The 27,125-nt window shown below is 38.6% G+C and overlaps 2 protein-coding genes across 2 annotated transcripts; both read right to left on the reverse strand.

Moving 5' to 3' along the window:
• Positions 1-1,441: 1,441 nt before the first annotated feature.
• Positions 1,442-2,032, reverse strand: LOC122663373 (probable WRKY transcription factor protein 1). Its single transcript, XM_043859051.1, has one exon. It carries the CDS (start codon positions 2,030-2,032, stop codon positions 1,442-1,444), a length of 591 nt encoding a protein of 196 aa, XP_043714986.1.
• Positions 2,033-9,553: 7,521 nt separating this feature from the next.
• LOC122662211 (vacuolar protein sorting-associated protein 9A-like) lies at positions 9,554-27,036 on the reverse strand. Its single transcript, XM_043857788.1, has 5 exons — positions 26,872-27,036; positions 22,600-22,747; positions 15,633-15,803; positions 13,437-13,616; positions 9,554-10,433 (listed from the first exon to the last, which is right to left on the reverse strand). Exons 1-5 carry the CDS (start codon positions 26,979-26,981, stop codon positions 9,723-9,725), a joined length of 1,320 nt encoding a protein of 439 aa, XP_043713723.1. The 5' UTR covers positions 26,982-27,036; the 3' UTR covers positions 9,554-9,722.
• Positions 27,037-27,125: the final 89 nt, after the last annotated feature.

A 27,125-nucleotide genomic window follows, 5' to 3' on the forward strand; every position in this document is an offset into this window, starting at 1 on the left:
ATATGAACTTATGTAAGTTAATCAAGTGGTACTTGTACTTGTAAAAGTGGATTCAATTCTTATACTAGTTGTCTGTAAACATTTTTTCAAGTATTAGTAATAGCATATTAATCACAATTGATCAGACATAAAACTTTAGTTGGCCCATCTATTCAAGTAAGTGTTGGGGGTATGATGTCTTGTATTCCGTTGCTTGCATTAGTGGGCTGATTCCAAAGGGCTGTTAAGAGGCCGGCTTGGAGGAATCGACATACCTTGTGTGTTAATCTTTGTTATTGGGGCCGTGATGAAATGGCAGATTTATGTGGGGGTTCGGGGGTGGCAGCTTCCAAGAAATTTTTTTTAGGGCTATATGGATATTTTGGGTAAATTTCTTGTATGGGGTTTCACTATATATTTGTAACGAAAATTCTTTCTTTATAAGCAATCTCACATTTCGAGGACGAACAACTATAACCCTATTCTCCATTGATACTGAAACAGATCTCATCTCATTATGGGCACAGAAAATCTTGTTGAATCACATAAATCCTTGTGTATATTGTGTGATTGTTTATTTGTAATTTCCATTCTGTTCTGCATCGTTTTAGGTTCATGTTTTTCCTCAGTAAGTTCTAACAAATTACATAGTTTTTTTTTTTTTTTTTTTTTAAACTTTTTTGTCTCACTACTTGAAATAAAAATCAAGAAAAAATCAATAGAGTTGGACGAATTTGAAATGTAAAATCCATATAAAGACAAATAATTAATCTAAAAGTGTATCATCCATGCATGCTCTCAGGTCCTAATTGACTGCAGTTCCCTACTTTTTATATGATGAAACTGCAGTGGAGTCATTTTACTAATTAAATATTCAGTTATTTGTAAACAATGGTGAAACTCCAATAATCTCATTCAAGCTTCACCAAGGCTTCCATGAATTTCAATACCATCAGTGATTTGGAGATTTTAAGCATTCCTGTAATTCTTGTAAATTAATGCCAGCTGATTCCAATGTGCTAGTAGCTAATTAGTGCTACAGTTATCTTCAGAGCTGAAAGGAAGATCAAATTAACTGAAGGAACCACCACGTACAAATGTGAGGATTCTCATTTCAGCTACATTTGGTGTCACCACAACATGATATCTCTGACTTAATTTTAAATCTCCTACCATTTGATCTAATCAAAATTTATCTCTCTATAAAAAATGCTGCTGAGACTTGAAACAAAATTGAACTGCAAATACACAAAAACTCAAAATTATACAAAAATTGGTATGTAACGATTACTATTAATTGATTACTATGATTCACATATACAAATTAATATATATTTGTTTTTCAAGCCACTGACAAATGGATTAGGAGAAGAAAATAAAATATATATATATATATATAGAGAGAGAGAGAGAGAGAGAGAGAGAGAGAGAGGATTTTCCCTTAATTTCTGATCTGTTAATGTCAGAGGGTGTTGGGTCCAAGAACAGAAGAAGGGTTTATTTGTTGAAGCTGTAAAGACTTCAAGGTCTGATCACCCCCACATCTCCTTTTCCATAGATTAACTGCACACATCGTCGTAGTCGTCGTCGGCTTAATGACCGGTAAAGGGGGATCCAAATCGACGACACTGAATGAAACATAATCCATCTCATCATAGGATGATTTGATCCTATTGACACCCTTGATCATCATCATCTGTTTCTTGCTAAAATTGCTACTGCGAGCACTACTACTACTACTACTGAGATTGATGCTTAAGAAACTATTGAGATTCTTGCCTGAAAAGACTTTATTGAGCTTGAAGTACTTCTTGTTGTCACTGTTGTTATTACTACTGCTGCTGCTGTTGTTGTTGTTGTTGTTGTTGTTGAATCTATGGTGGTTGATTGGGAACCCAGAAACCAGCTTCCTGTCGCGCTTGATCTGACCCATACACCCAACTCTTGGAGACGTTGGCTCGTCATCCTTCTTATTGTCATGATTGGGGAATGGGACAACGCTGTTATCCCATTTCGGCAAGCAATCTTCCTTCCTCGGCGGTCTCAAACACATCATGATTGGCACTGATATGATAATTAAGCTTCTTTTTTTATGCTTACGCTGCTGTACTAGTATCTCTCTCTTCTTGATCTTCAATTCTCAGTGAATAGTTAAGATCTCGATTTTAAGCCAGAGAGAGAAGAATAAGAGAGAAGAAGAGAGAAGAAGAGAGAAGAAACGAGACGAAGAGTAATAGTATGGATTGGTGGGAATAGAAAGTGTAGTAGAATTGTCAAAAACAAAGAAAAGTAGTCATGGGCATTTAAAGAGTTTGTTGAAGACCAATTCCTATTCCTAGTTAAGATGATCAGGTCAGGCAGGCTATTATTTTATGGAACCTTTAATTGCTTATCTTCTACTACTACTACTACTACAACTACTAGATCGATAGAGAGATGATGATGAATTGATGTTGATGAGTAGGAAAGAGTCCCAGAGGCTCCACACAGACTGAGACAACAAGCTAGCTACCTAGCTTGTTTTCATGATTTTGTTTTTTTAATGGAAAATTAATGTTTTCTGTTTTTTTAATGGAAAATTAATGTTTTCTGTTTGGGATGCAGGGACCACGCTCCTCACGTACAGCAAGAGAAGGAATGATCATCATACCCCCATGTATGGCGGAAATTCCACCGCCCAATGTAACTAACAAACTCTTGGTGGCCGGTATGTATGATCGATGATCGATGATGGTGGCTAAGTCAAATTCAAACCTGGACTATCAAATATCAATGTCACAAGTGGGAATAAGGATGCTGTTTCAACGCTCCATCTATCTGATGGATTGTTTTTCTTTGAATAATAATCAACATCAGCTAAATATATTAAAAGTGTTCGTATACATATATTTACCAAATCTGCTGATTAATTGAATCAAAAGAATGTGTTGGATCATAGATCATGATGATATCCTCCTAGTAATTTTACTGGGAATTAACGCCTTAATTAATGGATAAAAAAGAACCAATTTTAGAGCTATTCAAAACTGAAGAACTAGTTCACATTTCACAACCCCCCCCTCAAAAAAAAAAAAATAATAATAATTTAGAGCTAGTCAAAACTGAAGAATTAATTCACCAAAAAAAAAGAAGTTGGTCGGTCATGTGTCAAACTAGTAACTGGTTTATAGTATTGTGGTTTTAAATCAAATGATCTTTCCAGACCTCATGCTGTGTGTCAGAAGTATCAATTGAATCAGAACGCAAAAGTGCTCAGCTTAAGCCAATCTACACACTGATCTCCCATGAAAGGTGCGTTATACACACATATTAGGGAGAATGTTCTCTGTGCCACAGCGCAGGCTACGCCCAGGCACATGGGCAGTCTGTGCAGGGGGCAGGGGGGTTATTGTGCCCACCCCCATGTGCCTGGGCGCAATCTACGTTGCGACACAGAGAACAGCGTCCCTACATCTTATTTGAAAAAATCTCTCTAGGCAAGCCGCATAGCCTACGTTTCTTCATATGGTTTTTTTATTTTGGTAAAAAGCATTCTATTCAGGTGGGTGGTTCTTATGGTCAGGCACAAGATGGGGCAAAATTAGAGTCCACCCACAATAAAAGGTGAAAATTTTGTCCTTATTGATGCTTTTACGTGTGCTTCCATTGGCCCTCATGCTAACACATAACCACACTCCCAAAAAGAGAAGGCATTCCCTACCGTGTACAAACCATGGTATTGGCTGACCTCTCCCATGCTTTTGTTCCTCTAAAACTCAACATTTTACAACACAATTGAGAACAGTATGATAGGTTACCCACCAAACATGGGTCATGGGGGTGCCCAAAGTGAGTAGGACCCATGAAACGGTTCTCAAGTTTATTTCAAAGTAAATAATAGACAGTGGGGAAAAACAAAAAAAGAAGGGAGTAGAGAGACGTAGAGTTCCCAAACTGCTCAACCCATAAACTGATCCGTTAATTTACAAAAAAAACCCTCTCTGGATTAACCGGGTGATCGTTCAAAACATTGGTACGTAGTGACAATTGGGACCACCCCAACTCCCATTCATTGTTTTGTTCCACAAAATACAAATACAACTATTATTATTTTTTGTCTATTTGTGTTTTAAGTCTCCAGTCTCGACAGTTTAATGAATTGTGAGCCGATAGAAGTTAGAACAAAGGCGCAGCACCACATGGGAAATCACATGTAGAGAAAATTTCTTTAGATAGAGATGTAGACGGTGTAGCCGACACAACCCCCCCTAACATATATGACTATTAATTCATTATAAATTTGTTAATTTCAGGCTTCAAGCATGTGGAAATGCACATGACAGAGACCCCGTTTAGGGCATTATTGTTCATAAAAGATGGATTTCTCATGCTCTCTACCCGGCCTATTATGCAGACACAATGAAACGCCACAGCATGGTTTAACATAATCGATCATGACTCCCCATTCCATTCCCCCTCCCTCAAAATCACATTCAATCAAGAGTAATCTCACAATGACCCCACCTATGTCTTGTATTCTGTGATTTGGCTTGATGTTATTAGGGTTAATTAAGGGTGTCAAACGGTGCGGTTTTGTTTCTGTGCACATTTTGCAAGGTAGAAATCAAAACCACACCGGATAAGAATTACCCAAAACCAGAATCGTTTTTATATACGGTACGATTTTAGCGGTTTTTATTCAGTTTTCGTTATCCGGTTTACATACGGTTTGTAATATCGGTTTCACCTTTATATCCTTTAATTTTATTTTTCATACCCTTGTTATAGGAGAAATTATATTGTTTCATACTAGGGCTGTAAATGGATCGGATTCGGCTCGGATAGTGCTATATCCGCATCTGCATCCGATTAGCTATCGGATGGATTCGGATAGTGCTAAACGGATACGGATCAGATATTTTATCCGTTTACATGTAAATATAGCTTTTCGGATAGCTATAGCCTATCCATATCCGCATCCGTTTAGCTTTTGGATGGATTCGGATAGTGCTAAACGGATACGGAAACGGATTTCGGCTATTCATTTGCACCCCTGTTTCATACACATCTAACTCTAGGCAAAGTTCACTTAGACATGCTAGTTGCAATGGTAATTTTAAGTGATTACTCAAAACCGCAAAGTACTGCAAGGGAAACTAACATGAGAACATCACTAATCCATACCCCACTCAATTCATTAACAAAGTCCACTAAGACATGCTCGTACTAAAACCTTCCGTCCCTTCATGAATTTGACATTCAAACTGAAATTCAAAAAAATCTCAGGAAAGAATCCTAATATTTTAGAGTGCTAAACCCCATTCTTAAACAAATAATAATATTCTTAATCTCGGTTTTCTACCCGGTTTCTATTCGGTTAATCGACGGTTTTTCGATTTTGAATCGAACTGAACTGGTAATAGAACCTAGGAAATCAGAATCGCATCGTTTTTAGACGATACGATTTGGTTCGACCGTAAATGATCGATTCCGATTACGATAATCGATTTCGATTCCATTTTGACACCCCTAGGGTTAATAGGGATTATGGATAGGTAGCATTGGCACAAGTATACCCCCGAGTGATAGATAAATAATTGTGTCGGTGGTGACATATATATATAATAATAGTATCTCTTTATAGATCGAGCATGGTATGGTGGTGGTTGTCCTTCCCTATAAATTACAGCAGAGCTTAGACAAGGTTGTTGTGTCTCTGAAGTTGTTCACTCTAGTTTGGATTTTTGAAAAGCACAAGGAAGTGTGTCTCCCTCTCATTGTCAGTTTGCCGAGGTATATAGAGGCCAGAGGAGTTAATATAGCGGATTCAGATCCAAGAAAAATATATAAATTAATAGAGATTTTTTAAAAAGCACAAGGAACTGTATCTCCATCTTATTGTTAGTCTGCCTAGAATAGAATCCAGATCAAGAATACGATCTAAAACAATTAAATGTTACAGTTTACACTAACAACAAACATCCAAGCAATGAGGAAAAACTTATGGGAGGATTTCATAGAAAAAAAAAAAAAAAAAAAAAAACAAATAGATCACCATTTTATATTTAATAATATGGGAAGGATAAGCTTTCTTAATCAAAGAGATCGGTTGATTAAATTAAAGTAAAACACCCAATTATGGATTAACATTTTATTAGAGTCTTAAATATTAAAATAAAAAAACCTCAAAAACATGTGGGAACAGCACAAGAGGCAGGGAGGGCTGTGGAAAACGAGTCCAGCAGATGTAACCATTACCGATAGATGATTCGATGAACTCTCTCTCTCTCTCTCTCTGTCTCTCTCTCTGTGTCATTTGGTTTCAATTAGACCCACCAAATTAACAGACAATGAGCATAGGGGAGCAGTTCCATTGGTAAAAGTAATCACCTTTGAACTTTGTTAAGAGAATTTTTGGATAGAATCAAATAAACAGATACTGATTTAATGAGTGAGATCAATTAGACAAACAATGCGACAGTGCTCGTCAATGCCGGCTCACAAACGGATATGATGATCAAACAACGATGCCTGTGTTGGCACACTAGCAGCATAACCATACGGTACATGCAGATAGATAGATAGATAGATAGATAGATATATAGTCTCCAGCAAAGCTTGGATTTAGTCCATGGTATCGGTGACGGTATCAATCACTTGTTAATATCGATTTCGACATGTATCGACCACATTGATCCAATTCCAATCAATTGCTGGTGATATCGATATCGATACCAATATATATATTGGCCATATTTATACAATTCCAATCAATCGATGTTGATATCGATAATGTTATATATCAAATGTATTGGCTCGATTCCAATCAATCATTGATATTGAAATGGAAATGTGAAAGGATATTTATGGAAGCAAAAGTACACATGTCATCATTTAAGTGTACATAAAGCATACACGTATAGGTCATCTAGACTTCCTAAACTTTTTTCCCTACTATACCTGAAAGTATACACAGGGGTAAGTAAATTTTGTGGGGGGGGGGGGGGGGGAGGGGCGGGTGTCCATGAAAAGAAATTATTTTAAGAGAATGTGTTTAGTAATTATCATCACCTTGTAAGTTTTCTGGTATTTAAAATTGAGAGGGTAAAACCAAGTTTAATTGTATCAAATATGAATGGTTCAAATTTGGTCACTTTCTCTGCTACATGTGTGCCACCTGGCCTCTGTTGTGCCGTCAGATGTGCACCGCTGCCCCGCCAGTACTGCAGAGGATCGTGATCCATCAAGGGTGAGATATTGCCTTCCCCATCTCCAATGCAATTAAGTGTTGTGTTAGAATTTTTCACAATCTAAATCACAAACTCCAATGGGAAGGAGCTATATCAAATAAAAAGTGTCCCCAAGTCAAGAGAGACTCAATTATCATCAGCTTGATTGTTTACTTGTATTTAAAATTTTTAGTTTGAATTTTCACAAAGCAAATTGTAAAGCCATCCTAATTTGAAGAGATCCTCTGATGCAAAAAGTCAAATTTTGACGATTCAAAATTAATTCAAATTAAAGCTGCTAACCTGCAACTTACTCTTCAGTAAATTCGAGAGAGAAGAAGGAAAGATTTTAGGATGCCAGAGAGAGACAAGAGATGGAAAGAGACATGTTGTTTTGTTAATTTCCTTAATAACTCGAAAAAATTTTGTGTAGATTTATTCAATAAACAATCGATAAAACAGCCAATCAGGAATTGGCATTAAAAATAATTTTTTATTTTATAAAGAAAATGGAAAAAAAAAAAAAAAAAAAAAACATGAGAGAGTAAAAAGGGTTTAGAAAGGCTTGTGGGAAACATGTTTTGATTCAATATATAGAAATAGAGTTGTATCTTCTTCAGTCATATCATTCTCACCTTTCACGTTTGATTGTGCTAGAGAATTATAATTATTATTTTATCTACATATTAATATTGTGTCTTCATTAGGAATTTTGACCATTTCTTATATTAATAAGAGTATGACGAAATTGTTGACTGAAATTCTTGAAAATTCAATTTCATGATCGAAGAAATTTACCTGGCAAAATGCCAAACCAACCCTTAAATGGAGAAATTTCCTTGAATTTAATATCCTCCTTATACCTACCTCCCTGCAGGGTCTCTTCTATGCTACATAGAAACTGAGATAGCAGATGGACCGAAGTTCACAAGAAAATAATTTTAACCATAATTTAGGAGTGAAGGGATAATCTCTACTTTACTTACAATTAAACCAATAATAAAACTATTATCACAATCTTTGAACATAAAGCACAACTAAAATCTGAAATGTTGCTAAAAAATAGCAGAAACCCATCCAACTCTAGGTCTAAATCATCCAACCTAAGAGACCCGAGGTAAGTTGTTGGGGCGGAATGTGTAAGTGTGGCTCTGATAACCCCAGCCAGATCTGTGAAACTCGAAATTCTCCTGCAGGAATGTTCAGTATGGGAATAATGTGCCAATGACTAGAATACTTGATGGAAGAATGTGGCTAAATGTGATTCATCCCAAACCAGAAAATCAGACATATCTGAGGCCAGGTCTAGCCTATTAGGTCTTCTTGTAACACAGCTCTTGCTTGGCTACGACTGTAACAGAAATAGCATTTCCCATACTTACTATAGCAAAAACTCACATAAAATTAAAATGACAAACAATTAACCCTAGATTAACACCAAAAAGTGGAAGTCCAGAAGGATCCCCACAATGAACGGAACTCAATCTCTGCAACTTGGTCTCCAGAATGCCAAAAAATACAGAAAAGCAAATTACACATTGAAAGTGATGGTGGGATGCTATCATCTTCAGCATTTGACCATTGACAATGGAGTTTGATGTAATAGTTAAACTGTGTTACTGGATCTTGCAATATTGTTGTTATCTATGCAGCAGCATACTTGTGTAGAAGTAGGCTTGATTGTGCATAATTTTTCAAATCCTTCCCAGATTGGTTATACCAACTAGTCAGTTCTACTTCTTGGGAAAAAAAATGCAGCTGTTACTTGATGAAGACATGTGCATGTTAAATTCCATCCATTTTCACTAATAAAGAGTATCTAACTCACTACTTTTTCTCTTTTTCTCATTTGTACCAATGATACAGAACCTGTTACAACTGTATCCATCTTTATCATCCCCTTCACGAAGACAGGTACTGACTAAGGCCAAGAGTAAGCAATGACAAGAACATATTAACAATGCAAATGGGAAAAAGAGAGAACTGGAAAACAATATACCTGCTTCAAGAAGAGACAAGAGAAAGTTGCAGGTTAGCCAAAGGACTAGATTCCCACAAATGAGAGAATGGCAATAAATTTCTCATTTTTCATACTTATGGTGATTTCCATTCATTAAATTTCCACTTCACTTGTAACCAAATTTTCTCTCTCCTCACCCCACCCCCCCACAAAAAAAAAAAAAAAAAAAAAAAAAACTGATGGAAACTAGAAACCAAAATATTAAAGCAATTGGTTGTTCCAACCCAAGGTGCAGTACCGTAGTGACAGCTTGCCAATCGTTAAGCAGATAGAGCCCAAACATTGTGCTGAAACTGATAATACAAGTATACAACCACAACATCACCTTTGTTACCGAACTATTTTCGGGGTAACTCTCATCATTTTCCCCACCTTGATTTGTGATTGTTTCATCTTGTGGTAGGTGTGATTTAGGTTTATCCATTCCTTAACTTATGACTCTTTCATCTTGTGGTAGGTCAGGTTCAGACTTGTCCATCCAAATAAGTCAGCCTCCATCCAAAACATTATTCTTTCTATTGTTTTTCCCTTCCATTGCTCATGTCCTCTTCAGTTTCAGCAGGGCTTTGTGTTTCAGTTTGGGAAATAGGTTCTGGGAAAGATGAAGTAGCCACACCCAGCCCTTTGGAAAGAGAAACATACTTGAAAACAAGTTGTTTGTAACAATTCAGCAGGTCTTCTACATCATTGACTATTAGATCACCAACCTGCGCATACAAGTACTGGTATTCGCTGAATGCTCTGCTCAAATGATCCTCCTTCCCAAGATCAGTAGCACCTCTCTTTTCCAAATCTGAGTTGGATAACTTTTCCATTACCGACAGCTGATCCTTTACATCCATATCTTCCATATTCACAATCTTGTGTTCAGACGGATGAGTTGGAAAATGATGGTGTATCTTAGGATCAGAAATGGTTCTTTCATTCATAGAATTCAAGGTTTGCGGTTTGAGCTCTATGGATTCCTCTCTCAGGACATGCCCCCCATCTCTATTGCTTTCATATAATGTACCAGTTGAAAGGCCTGAAAGAAGCGCTCTTGCAGTTTCCATGTTGTTTTCAAACTCAGTTTCATCCATAGAAAGGGATTTTGCATCAATGTTTGCAACAAATGACTCTGTAGAGAGCATATTTGTGAAGAAATAGGCTGCTTCTGAGACTAAGCGTGATTGACTCCTGTATCTTTGTATATACAGCAAATTTGAATGCAATTGTGGAGGATTTGCCTGCATAAGATTATCAATGCAAGGAATTTTGTAATCATTATTTTATAACTTCAAAAACAGGCAGACGTTAGGAAAGAACAAATTGATGCAACTGCTAAATACCCATGCATCATTATCTCAGCTTTGCCGAAATCAAACATGGTTAAGTGTATAACAAACAAAAGCCCTACCCATCTAGCAACTTGAGCAAGTAAACATGTTATGATGCAGAACTTCCCACCAACATGTTGCTATCATGATTTCGGTTCTAAATTTAATTTAGTATTGTTTAAAGCACATACTTGCTGGGGTGTGCCTCTCTCCTCTTAATTTCATCTTTCGTTTTCCTTTTTATTTTTCATCTTTCATATGTCATTTTCCATTTTTCATTCTCATCTCATTTCCCATCTTTTCTTCCCCTTTTTTGTTTAGGCCTCAGTTTTCCCTACCTTGTTTTGTTTGGATCCATGTAACCGACCCCGTTAGGTTGGGATAAGGCTGAGTTTGTTGTTGCTGTTGTTGTTTGAAGCACATAAAGTCTGAGGAAACTTGAAATATCTAGGAAGTCCTATGTGGAAAGGTTCAATTTTACTGGTTGAGAGAAAGTCGCTAGAGATGGATTGGGCATGTATAATGAGACCAATTACTGCACTGATAAGGACGACTTATAGGGAACAGATTAGAGGTGCTAGAAGAATAACAGGTAGACCTAATCGACATGGGAAGGAGTGGTTAAAAAAAGATTGCCCACTCTCTCCCTTTCTCTTTTGCCTGTCCCTTGAGGTTCTCTCCCGTAGCCTTCAGTCCAAAACTGACCACCACCTTGTATCCCCCATCCCCAAATGCAAATATTCAAACCTGACAAACCTTGCCTTCGCCGATGATCTTCTCCAAGGCAGACACCCTCTCTATTGAGTCCATCATGGTCTCCTCTTTCAAAACCTCTCTGGCCTTCGCATTAACCTCCTTAAGTCCCATTAATATGTGCAAGATAATCTGAAAATAAAATACAAGAAAAGAAAAATAATAGGGAGAGAAAGAGAGGAAGAGAGATAAATTTGGGGCTTTACGGACGAAGCCACCGGATGTCCTGGCACAATTGGGAGGCTGCCAATCCTCTTCTCAAGATAACTCTTAAGAGATCATTTAGGGGATAATAACCTGCTGGCCTTTTCATTCATAATCACTATTAAATAGGGCTGAATAGCCGCTACATAACTTACCACTCATGACTCCTTCCACATCTAAATAACTAACCTACTAACACTAATAGTTATCATAACTAACTCACAATTAATACTAACTGACACACAACACAACAATTAATACATATAAAATAATAATTAGTACATGCAAATAACCACATAATTTCGTATGTAACAACTCCTTTCCCCTTGAAATTGTCTTTGTCCTCAAGGAAGATAAGGGAGAAATAAAATTAAAATAATCCACCCGGATCCCAAATCTTGGTAGAGTAATTTCTGAAGACGATCCAACACAACTTGGGGTTTTGGATAGAGAGCCTCTTCTTCATCTTGCACGGTTGGAAGGTCACCTTGTTGTTGCCGTTAAACATAGGAGAATATTCCCGAATAGACCCGGGATGGCCGATTTCCTCTGCCGCGCCTGGCTCTGATGCCATTTGATACGTGCAAGATAATCTGAAAATAAAATAAAATAAAAGAAAAATAGATGGACGTGGGCAGTTCTCTCTCTTTCTCTTCCTCTTCTTCTCTCCTTTCTTCTCCACTGTTGTGGGTTTTAGTGCTTTGGTATTGTCACAGTGTGAAGCCCAGCCCCGCCCCCCTAAACTCCTCCTCTTTGAGGCTATCCTCTCCCCCTATTCCTTTTTCTCTTTGGGCTAGAATAGGACTAGTTTGTGGTTTGATGTGGATCCCAAACCAATTTCATCATCTTTCAACTTTACAACTTCAAGAAACTCGACTTTCCCCACTAGCTTATACTTGATTTACACCGATTTTCATACTAGTCCCAGTTTTTCCCACTTTTGGCTTAAATTACTGCCCCAAACACCCTGGGGATTCATTAATTAACAGCAAGGAGGCACTGAAGACACATTCTTTGGAGTTCGGTAGTGACTTAGCACTTGATTGCAGCTAACTCACGGGACAGCAAAGGAAGGTACTCATTTATGGCTGCTCTTAGACTTGATTTTCTGCATGTATGTTGTGAATTTTGTATAGTAGACCTTCAAAACCAAATTCTCTATAATTGGACTTTATTAGATTTCCTAATCCTGTCTTGCATCAATATACTTGAGTAAACAAAACAAGACATGCACAAATGCTTTATAGCAAAGAGTGTCTGGATTAAACTTTCTCATTATATGAATGGTCTTCATACATTTGAAATTTCTTGACACTGACAGTTTTCATATAGCATCCTTTAATTATAGTGTTTTGACTAACATAAATTTGTTTTTGACAAGGTTTCAAATTTGCTTAAATTTCAGTACAAGTGACTACTTAATTGCTAAGGAATGATGCATTCCAGTCACAGAAACAAAAAAGCAAGCAAAAGCTACATGATGGGTTAAAGAACAAATTTGACACTCTTGAGCTACATGTTGACAAGTAATATGAGACAATGAGGAAAAGGTATGCATTTTCCGAGATATATCATGATTTAATTCTTTAAGATAAATAGCAACATCACATTATTACCAGTACTGCCACACTGATCAACGTTTTAAGTAACAAGATCCACTGCAGGCAGATCATCCAATCCAGACTGGGATTGGCCGACACCGATCTGATACCTCACAGTATCAGCCAAAGGTTGGGCAGGCTTGGGCCAGATCAGCCGATCCATACCAGGATTGGCACAGCCCGATCCAATCTCCAGTACCACGCTTGAAATCCTTGCTAATGATACTTCAACTAAAAAGAGTATTGCCAAACTGATAAACCAAGTAGCAAATAAATAAATGAAATTTACTGAAATAACAAAGTGGATATGCAATGAGAACGAAATAAAAGAATAACCATGGGTGGCGGAGCTTACCTTTATAGTAACATAAATAAGAACTGGAAGGAATTCATCAGCACCTGGAGGATTTTCATTTGAAGCAATAGACGCATTGAGCAATGAATTGTTGATGACCTTACAGCAATTGAGAATACAAACTAGTTTGTCCCTTGGAGCCTTATATGTATTAATCTTTTGAAGTTCTTTCTGTGCAAGCTGTGAAAAAGAGAATAATGGAACTTTATGAGTAAGACAAAATCTTTATTTAAGAGCCACTCATTTTGATGCAGTTGCATCAGAAATTAATCCCGTATAGACACCTATGGGCAAGCGTGGGAGGCCCATAAGGTGTTGGGCCTCCCACCTTATATAAACGTTTATATTTGATGCAATCCTGAGCCACAAAACCTACTTTGGGATCACTATGGCCCACCCAAGTAATAACTGCTCAAAATTTAAGAGTAATGGCAATTTTGTAATTTTTTAGTAAAATCAGGCCCTCAAGTGTACAATAACTGATTAGGGGGCCTAAACAGGAAAACCCAGAGGAAAAGGGCACTTCTGGAAAGTCAAATGGAGATGGTTTTAATCTGAAACAAAATTCCAGAATTAGGGACTTTACTGTAAATCTGTAATATCAACTATCAAGGAATATGGGCTTAATTGTAAATAGAAGAATTTATCTTCTTCCTCAACCTTCAAAAAAAACAAGAAAGCAGCGGTAACCCAACTTCAGGTGTAAACATCAATAAATATTCTAGAAACAGATCCTGGCAGAGGCTAGGAACCAACTTTGATTTTGAGTATCTCTCAACAGACCTGATTTCATGGGACAAGGACCCGGGGTTAGGGTCGCTTAAGGTATAGGGATTAACATCCAAAATGCTACGAAGAAAGGGGAAGAAACAAGCGAGAGCTTCCAAACTTGTTGGACTGCTAGTACTATTTTGCAGGAATAGAAACAGTAAAACAGTCACAGCAAGAGAGAAAAGAGTAAAACGGGAAAACAAGTTGGATAGCACCTGAGAAAAGAAGAGATCAAGAGCAGCAGATAGAGGACGAAGAAGCAGTAGTTGAACCATGTTCGACTCTCACAAACCCAGCATAAGCTTCAAAAAATTCATTCCAATTTCAAAACTGAATATTTTTGGATGGTCTTGCTTAAATATATAAAAGGGAAAAAAAAAAAGATTCCTAACAAAACTCTAAACTGAATTAGAAGTAAAATCAAACTCTATCTCCTACTTACTCCTCTGATTCTATCAACATGAATAATAAAAGGAATTTAGAGAAGTACAAAATACATGGTTTCAGAAATTTCACCACATAACTTGGTCAGAATTTGATTTCTGACTAACAACTATACCCCATTAGTCCATTATCTGAAAGTTAGATCATATTCAAGTCCAAATGTTTTTCAAGACATAATTTTTCATCATTCTTGTTCACTACAACACAACTCAACTAAGTCTTTCCCAAACTGAATGAGTTCAGCTACAAGGATACTATTTCGTCATTCAACCCTATTCAAAACCATATTTGTCTCGGCCTAATTCTTGCACAGTAATTTTAGATTATTTTTGTATTATAAGCTCATATTTCTAACATAATTTTAGAAATGTGTAATCTACCGTATAAAAGGTGGAAACTACTTCAGAAACCTGATAAACTTTTAGAATTCATAGCCAACAAGATAAAATGAAAACACATTGTTTATCAAAATATACAGATGCTCATGCTACTAAAACTGGACTAGACATTGGCCTATTATAGCTTGTAGTTGGTGGCAAGGATTTAAAACTCAGGATTCAGGATCAGATTGGACTCTGCCAATCCTAAGCTGACTCAGCCCAGTTTAGGTGATTCCAATTTAACACGGCTGTAATGGGGATAAACAGACCCCATCAACTGATTATATCGGGGCTGGGGGATTGATATTGGTGGTGGATCAGGCTCTGCCAATCCCATGTTGACTAGTTACCTGTTCCAACACCAACTTTTGAGAGTAGTCCAACACTCAAACTGTCCAATTGGTCCATTAATAAAGCAACGGTCCTACAGGGGAGTGTCTTGTCCTGGAGGCATGTCGAAGATAATGTTGAACAACACCATGAAGGAATCTACCACTCATTAACAGATCTTTAACTTGCTGTAACTAGGCATTCCAGTGTGAAAGACAAGTAGACACACATATTGAAATAAGCTACTGTCATTGAGCTCTCCTTAACTCACCAGCCATGATGTTTCATTTTGGAAAGTTGGCTTGATATCCAAATCTTCTGGCTGAATGAACTGTTGTAATAAAGCCAACTTCTCAGAAAGTTGCTCGTCGTATTTTACATCTTCTGGAAGTGATGCAAATAAACGGGTAAATAATCTTGTCATGACATACTTTTCCAGGCCCTGTAATTGAAAAAAAAGCATGAACGCTGTACACCGAAAGGAAAACTCATTAAAAAAGAGAACAAAATCCCCATTAACAATTAAAAACAATAGAGTAACAAGGACGTTCCGAGTAATTGAGAAGAGAATAACAATAATAATACCAAACATCCATTCCTTGTGGAGTAAAAGCATGTTGGAAATATGAAGACTGTAACCCTAATTAAGAATTTGGGTTCAAATACTAATACCTAAATGGGGAAGATTAAGGTGGAATGTTAGGGTTTTGAAACAGAGGCTGAATTACCAATGATAGGATACGGAAGAACAAACTTGACAGAAACAATGGGGAATTAAGAGATCATAAATTATGTCAGAACCAGGGTAAAAGTGGAGAGTTTTAATAACTCTCAAACTAGGTTTAGAAGAGGGCGAAATCCTGGTCAGGTGGTCCAAAACAGGAAGGGAGACATGTAATTTCAAGGGTGCAATTGGACCTGATGTAGCTCACGGCCAGAACAGGGGAAGGGTGAAATATGGAGTGATTAGGATTTGGTGGTAAAGGTTCACTAGGTCGATGGGTGAAGTTTGAGGTTAAAAAGGACTGATGGATATGACTAGTTGGATGTTGATGGAAATAGCGCTGCAGGGTATAGAAAAGCAAAATGGAACAGACCATACTGATGAAGACAATGGGGCTCTGGATGGGATTTCCAGGAACTGAAATTGAAGTAGTAGGGTTTGAATAGCAGCAATGATGGAGACCAAAACCCCCTTGCGTTGCCTTACCCAAAAGACCAAGGAGAATCCACAGAGTTAGGCAGTAAGCAGCCGAATTTTATTTATCAAAACTATGCAGTACAATGAAGGAGTCAATCCCTATTGTAGGACAGGGATCAGCCCAGTTGCTTAAGTACCAAGTACACACTTTCCCAAAAATACAAAGAAACTAACCAGAAACTCTGAATAAAAACTAGATCTTAATCTAATAAATACAACTGAAATAGCAGGCTAGAACAGAATTAGAAACTAATTGTAAGCTGGAAAATAAAACTAGAAACTAAGAAACTCAAGACTGCTGCTGCTGGAAACTACTAGAAGGCTGCAGGAAAGGCTGGAAACAGTGATTGATAAGGGATTTCCTCCCTTTTCTTCCTGCCGGTTGCACCAAAGGAGAGGCACCATTTACAGCCAGCCAGATTGCATTCACTAAGGTGCATGGCAATCAACAAACTACTTTTCTTTCTTATTTTCCATTTGCATTTATAAGATAACTTGCAGTGAACAATTTTATGTGATCATAAAATTTTCCAAACTTTGCCCCCAATCTGCATTCGTCTCCTTAGATACTATGTGATTATGTTGTCCATTTTAGTCAAGAAAAGCTTGGTGGTCGCTGATGTAGATCCCACGGCTGACCAGAAGAAGAAGAAGAACCAAGGCCCATTGAACCAGCTCCAGATGGACCAGAACTGGATCAGATTGAGCCAGCCCGGCAGGTCTTCTAGAAGGGCCAAGAAAAAGAGGCCAAAATACTGTTCACGTGAACAGTGTCACATCTCATTTTTCCTTGTGTGGAGATATCTTTTAGAGGATTTTGTGTGCTCATCAAGTGGAGAAAGATTTTATCCTAATGCTGCCATAGTTTAGGTTTTATTTTCAGTTTTAGAAAGTATATTAAGTAGTTTCGAATTTCAGTTTGTTTCTATTTTTTGTTCCCTTGCTTGTTTAGAAGGCTGAACTATAAAGCCTAGTAGTTTCTAATTTTAGTTACCTTCTATATTTTAGTTACGATTTAGTAGTTTTTATTTTCCTAAGTTGCTACTTTAGGTTAGTTCTTATTTTTGGAAAGTTTTTATTCAATTGTAAGCTTGCCTAAGCTATTAAAAGGCATCACATCTTAATGAAAGGACAGAATTTAGAGAAAATAATATTTTGGCCACTTAGCCATCGAGTATGGAAGTTTCTCCTTTGCTGCAACAGCTGAGATAGCTGTGGGTGAGAGACCCAGGGTGAGAGGCCCATTCCCCTACCCCCTTCTTCTATCTTCTCTTCTTCCCTACCCTGATCAATCTCCATTGCTGCTCCTGCAAGCTACCCTGCTCGATTCCCTATTGGTGACTTCTGCTGTTTAGATTCCAGTTTCTGCTCCAGATTGGCTGCAAGTTTCAAGGCCCCACAACTCCATCATTCTTCATCAGTTTCTGCAGAGTTTTAGAGTATAGAACCCCCACACCAGGCCCTACACTAGTACACTCGACCCTGGTTTGGTGGCCAGATTCTCTCTGGTTTGCAAGTTACACTCCAACCTTCTATTTTAGGAACACCCCTGCAACTCCCTAGTCTGCCAGCAGAATTGTACCAAATTTTCAGCAGAAGATCACCCCTAGAGGACCTCCACTCGATCCAAGTCTGGATCCAAACTGCTGGCTGATTTGGTTTTATTTCTCTAAGTTACTAATTCTGATTTTGTGTTACTATTTTGATGTTCTGCTGCGACCTATCATCGATCCTACTGTAGAGTGGTTCTTAGCTGAACCCCTTCCACATTAGTCGCCCCCTTGACATTTCTTCAGTCAATGCCTTTAATGATTGTCTTGAAAATTTAGGAACAAATGACTTAAGACGGTCGGGTTCCCTCGACACCTGGCATAACCGTCATGTAGGCAATGACCAGATTGCTTGCAAGATTGACCGTGCTCTCATCAATCAAGCCTGGCTATCCTCCTTCCCCAATTCCCATGCTAATTTTCTCCTCTCTGGCATCTACGACCACAGCCCATAACTTCTTCTCATCCAACCTTATATCTCCTTCGGGCCTAAACCTTTCAAATTCTTCGACATGTGGACAAATCATTCTCAATTCCTCTCCATCGTCCAAGACTCTTGGAATAAGCCTGTCCACTGTTGCTCCCTTCCCCTCATTTCCTTTGCGATCAAACTTCGCAGTACCAAAGGAGCCCTTAAAGCCTGGAACTCATTCTTCCAAAGTTTCTTTGTGCCATTCCAGCCTCTCTCTAGTCCAGTTCCATCTCCAATTGGACATGCTCAGCTCTCTAGTGAGCTATCTAATCTCTCCTCCCAAGAAGAGAGTTTTCTTCGCCAAAAGCTGTGCATTAAATGGCTTGAGCTTGGTGCTTCAAATACGGCTTATTTCCATCATTCCCTGAAAGCCCACACCATCTCTGACTCCATTTCCATGCTCCTTGCTCGATATGGCACTCCTCTCCTCTCCGTCCACGACATTAAGACAGAAGCTGGCTCCTTTTTCTCCTCCCTCTTCCCTCCCCCCCCCCCCCCGGGGATCTCCTTAACAAATGTGTTCCCCTCTCTCTCCCTCTCTCCTTGAAATGCTTCAATCTATTCCCTTTGAGGACGAAATCCTCAAAGCCGTCCTTTCCCACAAGGCCAATCGTGTCCCTAGTCCAAACGGCTTCAGCAAAGGTTTCTTCTCCACTAGTTGGGATATCATCAAGGAGGACCTTGTCAGAGCTATTCGTAGCTTCTTCTTTAATCCTAGTCAGATCCTTAGGATTAACCACACTTTTCTCTGTCTCATCCCCAAAAAAGAAGGGGCTTCCTCCTTGTTCAACTTTAGACCAATCTCCAAAATTTTGACCAATCATCTTCAGTTGGTGGTCCCTTCCCTTATAAGCCACAACCAATCGGCTTCATCTAGGGAAGAAGTATTTCAGACAATATCCTCCTTTGTTCTGAAATAGTTTAGGGTTTTGACAGCAAATCTCAATACCCAACTACCCTAAATAGACATCCATAAAGCTTTTGATTCCCTCTTAGTTCTGCAAATTCAGGAACAGGGCTATCAAATCGTCAACTGTGAAACCCCATATGGATCCATGCTTGTATCTCCTCCCCTCGCTTCTCTGTCTTTGTCAATGGATTCCCGGCGAGATTCTTCTCTTCTCATATTGGCATCCGTCAAGCCCTCTATCTCCTTTCCTCTTCTCCCTTGCCCTTGAGGTTCTCTCCGGAAGCATTCAGTCCAAAACTGATCAACTTCCTATCTCTCCCATTCCCAAATTCAAAGCCATTAAGCTCTCCTACCTTGCTTTTGCTGATGATCTCATGATCTTCTCCAAGGCCTCCGGCCTCCCCCCGCCTCCATCTCGGCCATCATGTCCTCCCTGCACCAATTTGAGTGCCTTTTGGGTCTCAAAATCAACCTTTTGAAATTCGACATTTTTCTTTCAGTAGTCTTTGAAACTGATAAGGCTACCCTTCTCCGCCTCACGGGGTTCTCCCTCGGTTTTCTCCCTGTTAAGTACCTTAGTCTCCCTTTGATCCCCGCTAGGTTGACTGGCCATCACTGTACCCCCATGCTTGACCTAATTCGCAAAAGGCTCCAACTCAGAAAAGGAAAACTTCTTTCCTATGTGGGGAGGGTGGAACTGATTAGATCAGTTCTCCAATCCTCCTACATTTATTGGTGCAGCATTTATGGGCTTCCTAAATCTACCATCAAAGCCATGGAATCTCTATTCTGCCTTCCTCTGTAAAGGAAAAGAGTGCTCCAGCTTTCTCCAAACCCTTAGTTGGAAATCCATCTATCTTCCCAAAAGAGAGGGTGGTCTTGGCATCAGTAGAATCCGTGATTCTAATATTTCTGGAATTCTCAAGTTGCAATGGAAAATCTCCACTAAGCATGACTCCATTTGGGTCAATTGGGTTTCCTCATATCTTCTTAAATCTAAGTCAATTTGGACTGCTCCCATTCATGCCGACTCTTCTTGGGTCTGCCGTAAAATCCTTCACATTCGACCCCCAAGCCCTCAGAGCTACCATCTCTTAAGATTGCTGATGGGAATTCAACCTCCCTCTGGCTTGATCACTGGTACCCCTTAGGTGTTCTCCTTTCTTTTGTAGGAGCCTGCATGGTTTACTCCTCTGGTATGCCAAAATATGCCAATGTTTCCTTCATTATTTCCCATGGTTCTTGGTCCTCCTCTCTTCTCCCTCTCCCGAGTCTCTCCCTAGTTTGGGCCTCCCCCCCTCCCCCCTTTCAAGCCTCCACCTTTGACAAGATCCTTTGACTCCCCTCCCATAATGGCCTGTTCAGTTCTAGATCTGCTTGGAATTTTTTAAGACACAATGGCCCCCTTGTCCCTTGGCACAAACTGGTTTGGTTCAAAGGCCATATTCCCCACCACAGTTTCACTGTCTGGAGAGTCTTTTAACCAATGCCTATCCACTTAAGCCTTCCTTCTTCACCGTCACCTTTCTGTCTCCTCCTCCTATATTCTTTGTTGGAATGCTATTGAGGACATCAGCCATCTTTTCTTCTCTTGCCCCTTTGCCTGCTCAGTTTGGAAGAAAGCTTTAGACTCCTTTTGGCCCCGTAGTTGAAGACCTTTACCCTTCTCTAGGGACTAGCTTTGGATGGATCTGACGTTCTCCGGTAGTACTATTTATGATGTTGTTGGTAAGCTAGTGTTCGGTGTTGTTATTTCTCACATTTGGCTGGAGCGGAATCTTTGAAGATGGTGTTCCAACTCTCGCTCTCTTGACATGATTTGGAAGGCCATCTTTTTTTATGTTAGCTCTATGATTCACTTGTTACCCCATAGATCCATTGTAGACTCCCCAAGGAATAGGCATATTTTTGTTACCTGGAGCTAACCTGTTTCTCTTCTTCTCTCTCCCGGCCCTTCCTAGAGTCTGCTTTTGTATAGTTCCCCCCCCCCTTTTTCCCTGTTCTTCTTTTGGTAATGAATTTTTTATTCACACAAAACATATTATATATTATTCTTTTCAAGAGGAAGATTGCAGTGCACTTCTACAACCGAAACTGTGGTTAGCCATGTTGTATGGAGCTAAATGTTGAGCAACAAAGAAAGAATGCCAATAAAATGTGTAACCGAGAAGAATGATGAAGCAGCAGGCCAATGTGGTCAAAAGAGCAGGCACAATAGCCCTTCTATGGAAGCCTTCTTTTCTATTTTCTATTGTAACTAGGGTTCCTATTCTGTTTCTATTTTCTGAGAGCTAGGAAGTAATAGAATAGTTCCTATTTTCTGTTTACTTGGTTGTAAGTGAGTGTTAGAGTTAGTTTCTATTTTTGAAATTATAAATTTTTTGTCTTTCAGCCTTGGATATTTACCTGTATACTAGTTGTAAGTCCCTAGTGACACTGCAATTTAAGCAATAAAGTTTTCCGGGTTTTTTCTGATCCGTGTGGATTCATGGCACTTTGAGGTGGGCTCCTTTCCTTCTGCCAACTCATTTCTATTCCATTTCAGGTCAGGAAACTTTTTTTTTTCTGTTTTATTAAAAAATGCTAACCTCACGAAAACTAGACATCCAGAAGGTATCCATTACCTCCTCCATGACGAATAATTTGGACTTTTGTATCCCTTGATTGCCTGTTAAATATCACTCAATGATAACCTCAAATGCTCAACCTTCAAAATTTCAAATTAATACTACAATTAATTTTGATGTCTCAGCATTTATTTTCATGACCCATGACATCATTCACCCACCAAAGGAGGGAGGATGGATAACTACAAAAATATTCACTTACCTGTTTGATGATGAAGGATGACTTCATCGCATCACCTTAATCACATGGTGAATGGGAGAGTATTTTTTTTTTTTTTTGGTGGGTGGGGGGTGGCGCACACATTCCCAGACAACTTCTAGAAAGTAAAGAAGTTGTACCCTATAACTGAAACAGGAAAGCATTGTTTGATAATCTACTGGATAGAGAGGCCTTTGATACTGAAGAGAGAGACCACTTGGATACACCAATATCCTCATAGAAAGAGATAATAGAAATAAACAATGTAAAATAGCTCACTTCACCAGCACTCTCCAGCTCCTCCTCTGAGCAACCATCCCAAAGCAAATGAGCCCTGAAAGCCCCTTCCATGTTGGAAAGGAACTCCTGTACAGCAGAACTATCCTTTTCCGGATCAGGTGGATTGTTTGAAAATGACACAATGAAGCTGCCAAGTGGAAAATATACAGAGTCAAAACTTTGCACACATTTAGTTTGCAGTCGTAAAAAGAAACCAAAAGAAGTTACATATCGTAGGCCACATATCACTAGTAAAAAAATAACAATAATGCTTGTCATAAAAAGGAAAAAGAAACAATAATAAGTATGGAGTGATTCCATAAGACCGGTCTCCTCTGAGACCTTCCATACGTAGTCATAACCGAAGAATTTATTGGTGGTACCTACCACCCATCACGAACTTACTTCAGTCAGGGCAGTCTCAAGTGGAACCAGTCTCATTGATCTTCTTTAGCATGAAACAGGGTATAAATAATATCAAAAACACAACAATGACAGTGGCACGTGACCTTTAATTAATCTGAATCACTTGGGAGGACCTCAGCACAATGGTAAGATTGCTCCGTTCGAGCCGGGAAACAGCTTCTCTGTGGAGCGGGGTTAAGGCTGCATACATTATGCCCCTCCCCTGACCCCACAGTGGCGGGAGCCTCGTGCACTGAGTACACATTTTTTTTTCGGTTGGACATGGCAAGGAAGCAGATTTGGGTGAAAATTTTCCCTCTCTTAACCCTAATACAATTTCTATAGTTTGATCAGGAATGGGACTTATCACAAGAATATTTTTTTTAGTAAGTCAATAACTCTGAAAAGAGAGATTGCCTATCTTTTCTTTCATCTTGGGAGAAATACGATCGGGAGGAGCTAATTCGAATCCCTCAGGTCAAATAAGAACAGTATATTGGTTTTCAATAAATCCTATAAAATACTTTATGTTGAACCAAATGGAGCCTCAGTGTTAATCAATTGGCCATAGAATTCGAGTCATACCCCAATTCAGTGTTAATTAATCACAATCGTGCCAAGCTGTCCAATTCGGTGATACATACACAGACACTCAAGCTTCTCAAGTATCTCTGGACGCTTATTATCCTTCCTCATCAATTAGTGAACTTACATGGATCCATAGTACTAAAACTCGCGAGATCTCGGTTTTTCCCAAGGTCGAGACGAGATGGCATACATATGAGAAAGTGCAATATCTCGTTGAGATCTCGACCCAAACTCCTTTATACGAGTGCTAGATTCGAGATCTCAGAGGGAAATCTCGAGACAACCCATACTCCTTTATATGAGTGCCAGATCTCGAGATCTCATTGGGAAATCTTGGTATATAGACACCTATCTATGCAAACCTTGGGATACAGACACTTATTTATGCCTAATATCATTTAAGTAAATGTTTTTGTATTTCATTTACTTAAGATATTATTCATAAATAAGCAAATACCCCCTATATGAATCCAATAAATATAGTTAAAAAGTCAAATTCCAAAAGGAAATAAGTCCAAAGCTTTCCAACAAGTCCAAGATTGCTTCAATCTGATTTATATTGAAGGAGTTATGTACCGATCAAACTTAATTTGGTGTGCTCGAATGCTGTCAAAATCAATCCGAATGAAAATATTTTTTTGGACATCAAAACAAATGAATATTTTACCGTACTTTTTGTTTTAGCAATGTTTTACCATATTAAGATTTATGGAATTTTTAGATTTGAGAAAAACCCCAGCATTAGAAAGTAGAAAATTGCATCTACCGCCGAAAATCTAGTTTTTGTTCTTGAATTGGGGGTTTGACCTTTTTTCCTTTTGGAATTTGATTTTTTAACTATTTTTATTGGATTCAAATAGGGGGTATTAGCTTAATTGCATAATATCTTAAGTAAATGAAATACAAATACAAAAACATTTACTTGGCATAAATAAGTGTTTGTCTGTCCTGGTTTCTGGCATAAGTAAGTGTCTGTCCTGGTTTTCTACTAAGTGAAACTCCTATTTGGACTTTGTTTTCGCAAAATCTGATAGTGTCATTGTGTTTAAATGGCCTACAATAGGCTAAGTACCAAGTTTCAGACCCAAACTAGGTCTAAAACCCACCGAAACCAGGTTTCGAGTTGGAAAAAAAAAAAAAAAAAAACCAACTCGACCAAGATCTTGAGATATCTCGAGTCAACTCGGTTTTCCCTAGGGTCGAAACCTGGTCGAGTTCCGAGTTTTACTTCTATGCATGGATCAGTCAAGCCCAGCTCAGGCATTTGGACACAAGTCAAACAATGACACAGCCATACATCATTTGCAAATGATTTCATACATATTCAATTTACAAAATGGAAAAAGCAAGCTAGAAAAGACAAATCTTTGAATTGCAAATGATATTAAGATGTTTCATGTATGTCAAACATAAAGACATCAACAAATAGACCATCCAACAAGTATGCCGTGCATCAACAAGACTCTACACTTTCATTTAATTTTCTATTGACAGTTAAAAAAAGAATTTTTTTTAAATATAAAGTGACTTCAACTCAACTACGCCTTGTCCCAATTAATTGGGTAGTCTTACATTCGCTAAGGTTTAGGTAGGATATGAGAAGTTCCAATTTATAGAGTCATCTTAAATTATTTTATTTTTTATTCTGAGGATTCGTAAGCTCTGTAAGAGCTGGAAATTCAAGTGAATAAAATATAGTTAGTTATGGAGATGCCGGTCCAAGCCCAGGTTTAACTCTACCAGTGTTTGCTGCTGGTCCCAAGCCCAAATAAAGGAGAAGGGTTGGTGCATCAAGTCGGCAGCCGGCACACCAAAAAAAAAAAAAAAAAAACCCCTAGCCAAACCCTTTTTACATGGATTCGACAACCTTATATTATAAATGTTATGCTAGGGTATTCCCCAACAGAATAAGCGGTGCGCTACACTGTGACCCGGGTTTAGTGAAAAGTGAGCAAGGGCATCGCCTCTAAGCACCACGCCGTGTCGGCGCCTGGATGCAATGACAAGTAGGCAAGGGTTCTTGCACCGTGGACACGCGCAAGTAAAGAAGCTAGTCCAAGAACATAGGATTAGAATAGCATCTTGAAACATTGGATCTTTAATAGGTAAGAGTCTAGAATTGATACGAGCTCCCCTCCTTACCACCGGCAAGATACGAGCTCCCGTCCTTTGTGTCTATACATCCTTAAATTTGATTTAGAGAAGCACTGGAAAACCTCCGGGTCCATCCCAGGGGCGGTTTGAGGGGGCAGAAATTGGGTCCCTTTCAAACAAATTACCATAAGGTTTTCCAATGCTTCTCTAAAACAGTTGAGTCTTCTAGTTTGAAGGACCCAATTCATGAAAGGAGTTTCATTTTGGTTATCAGCATTTCCAGAAGTTCCTTCTTCCATTTGTTTATCCTCCACTTGAAAATTCTCACCTGTCTACTATAGATATTCTGCCACCAAGATTCATCATCATGCACATATTCTAGGACTTCTAGTTACATTTTCAAATCAGAGTTCATTCCAAAGTTGAGGACCCCTCATCTCTTTTTGTTTGGGTCCTTAATCACCTGTCATTGCCACTATCTGAAACAATAAATCGGTCCAATAACCCGAGTTTATGATGCATTGATCATTAGACCAAGTATAGCAAGAATTGCGTCATCCATCCCATGGACAACCATATTGCTGATAATTATATTTCGAAAGTATTTTGCATCATAAATCCCAAACATAATGAAACCCATACACCTGATTATTGATTATAGGTATGGAGTTTCTACCCCAAAAAAGCCTCCAAAAGTGTGTAAAGGACCCACTAAAATTCTCATCCATCTCCAAATAGATACCGTTTAAAAAAGAGCAAATTTGATGAACATACAAACAGATAGAAAGCACAGTCAAGCTGTGCCACCACGCAAATAAATAGAAATTGGAGGTAAGCCTATAAATGAACTGAGATCTCCGTACAAGACAACAACGCACTAAAATGATTCCGTAACAATGCACTTTTCTCACCAGTCAATTTGTAAAACTGCTCTATAAGTTCTTTGATGTCCAAAAAAACTACATCCATACAGCGCAAAGCCTTAACATTCCAAACATAATATAGTATATATGGCGGTTCTTTGTTTCAAATCTACATACAGTTCGCAAATTGTCAAACCCAAGCGATCTTTTATTAAGGAAACCAGTTTGTCACCCAATTTGAGTGAGTAATTAGAATTAGAGTGACTTTCTCCTAAACTTGAGCAAAACACAGAGAACTGAAAGCAAGAGAAAGTTGAGTGACCTCTTGATGGATTTGACGAAATCGACTGCAGAAGGATGTCGCATCCGCTCCAAAAAATCATGCCAGGTGAGTGGCGCCGTTGATGAGCCAAAAACGTCTGCGTTCTCCATGAAAGCACCGGAGAACGAGATGAATAAGAAGACGAGAGCAACAATGAAACAGAAAAGAGTTGCTGTGTCGTGATCAGAGTAGAGTGGAGACCGAGTGGACACAGGTAAACAAAACTGATGAGCTAAGGAAGACTTTGAAGCGTC

The sequence above is a fragment of the Telopea speciosissima genome, chromosome 5, assembly GCF_018873765.1.
Source record: "Telopea speciosissima isolate NSW1024214 ecotype Mountain lineage chromosome 5, Tspe_v1, whole genome shotgun sequence".
NCBI classification, from domain to species: domain Eukaryota; kingdom Viridiplantae; phylum Streptophyta; class Magnoliopsida; order Proteales; family Proteaceae; genus Telopea; species Telopea speciosissima.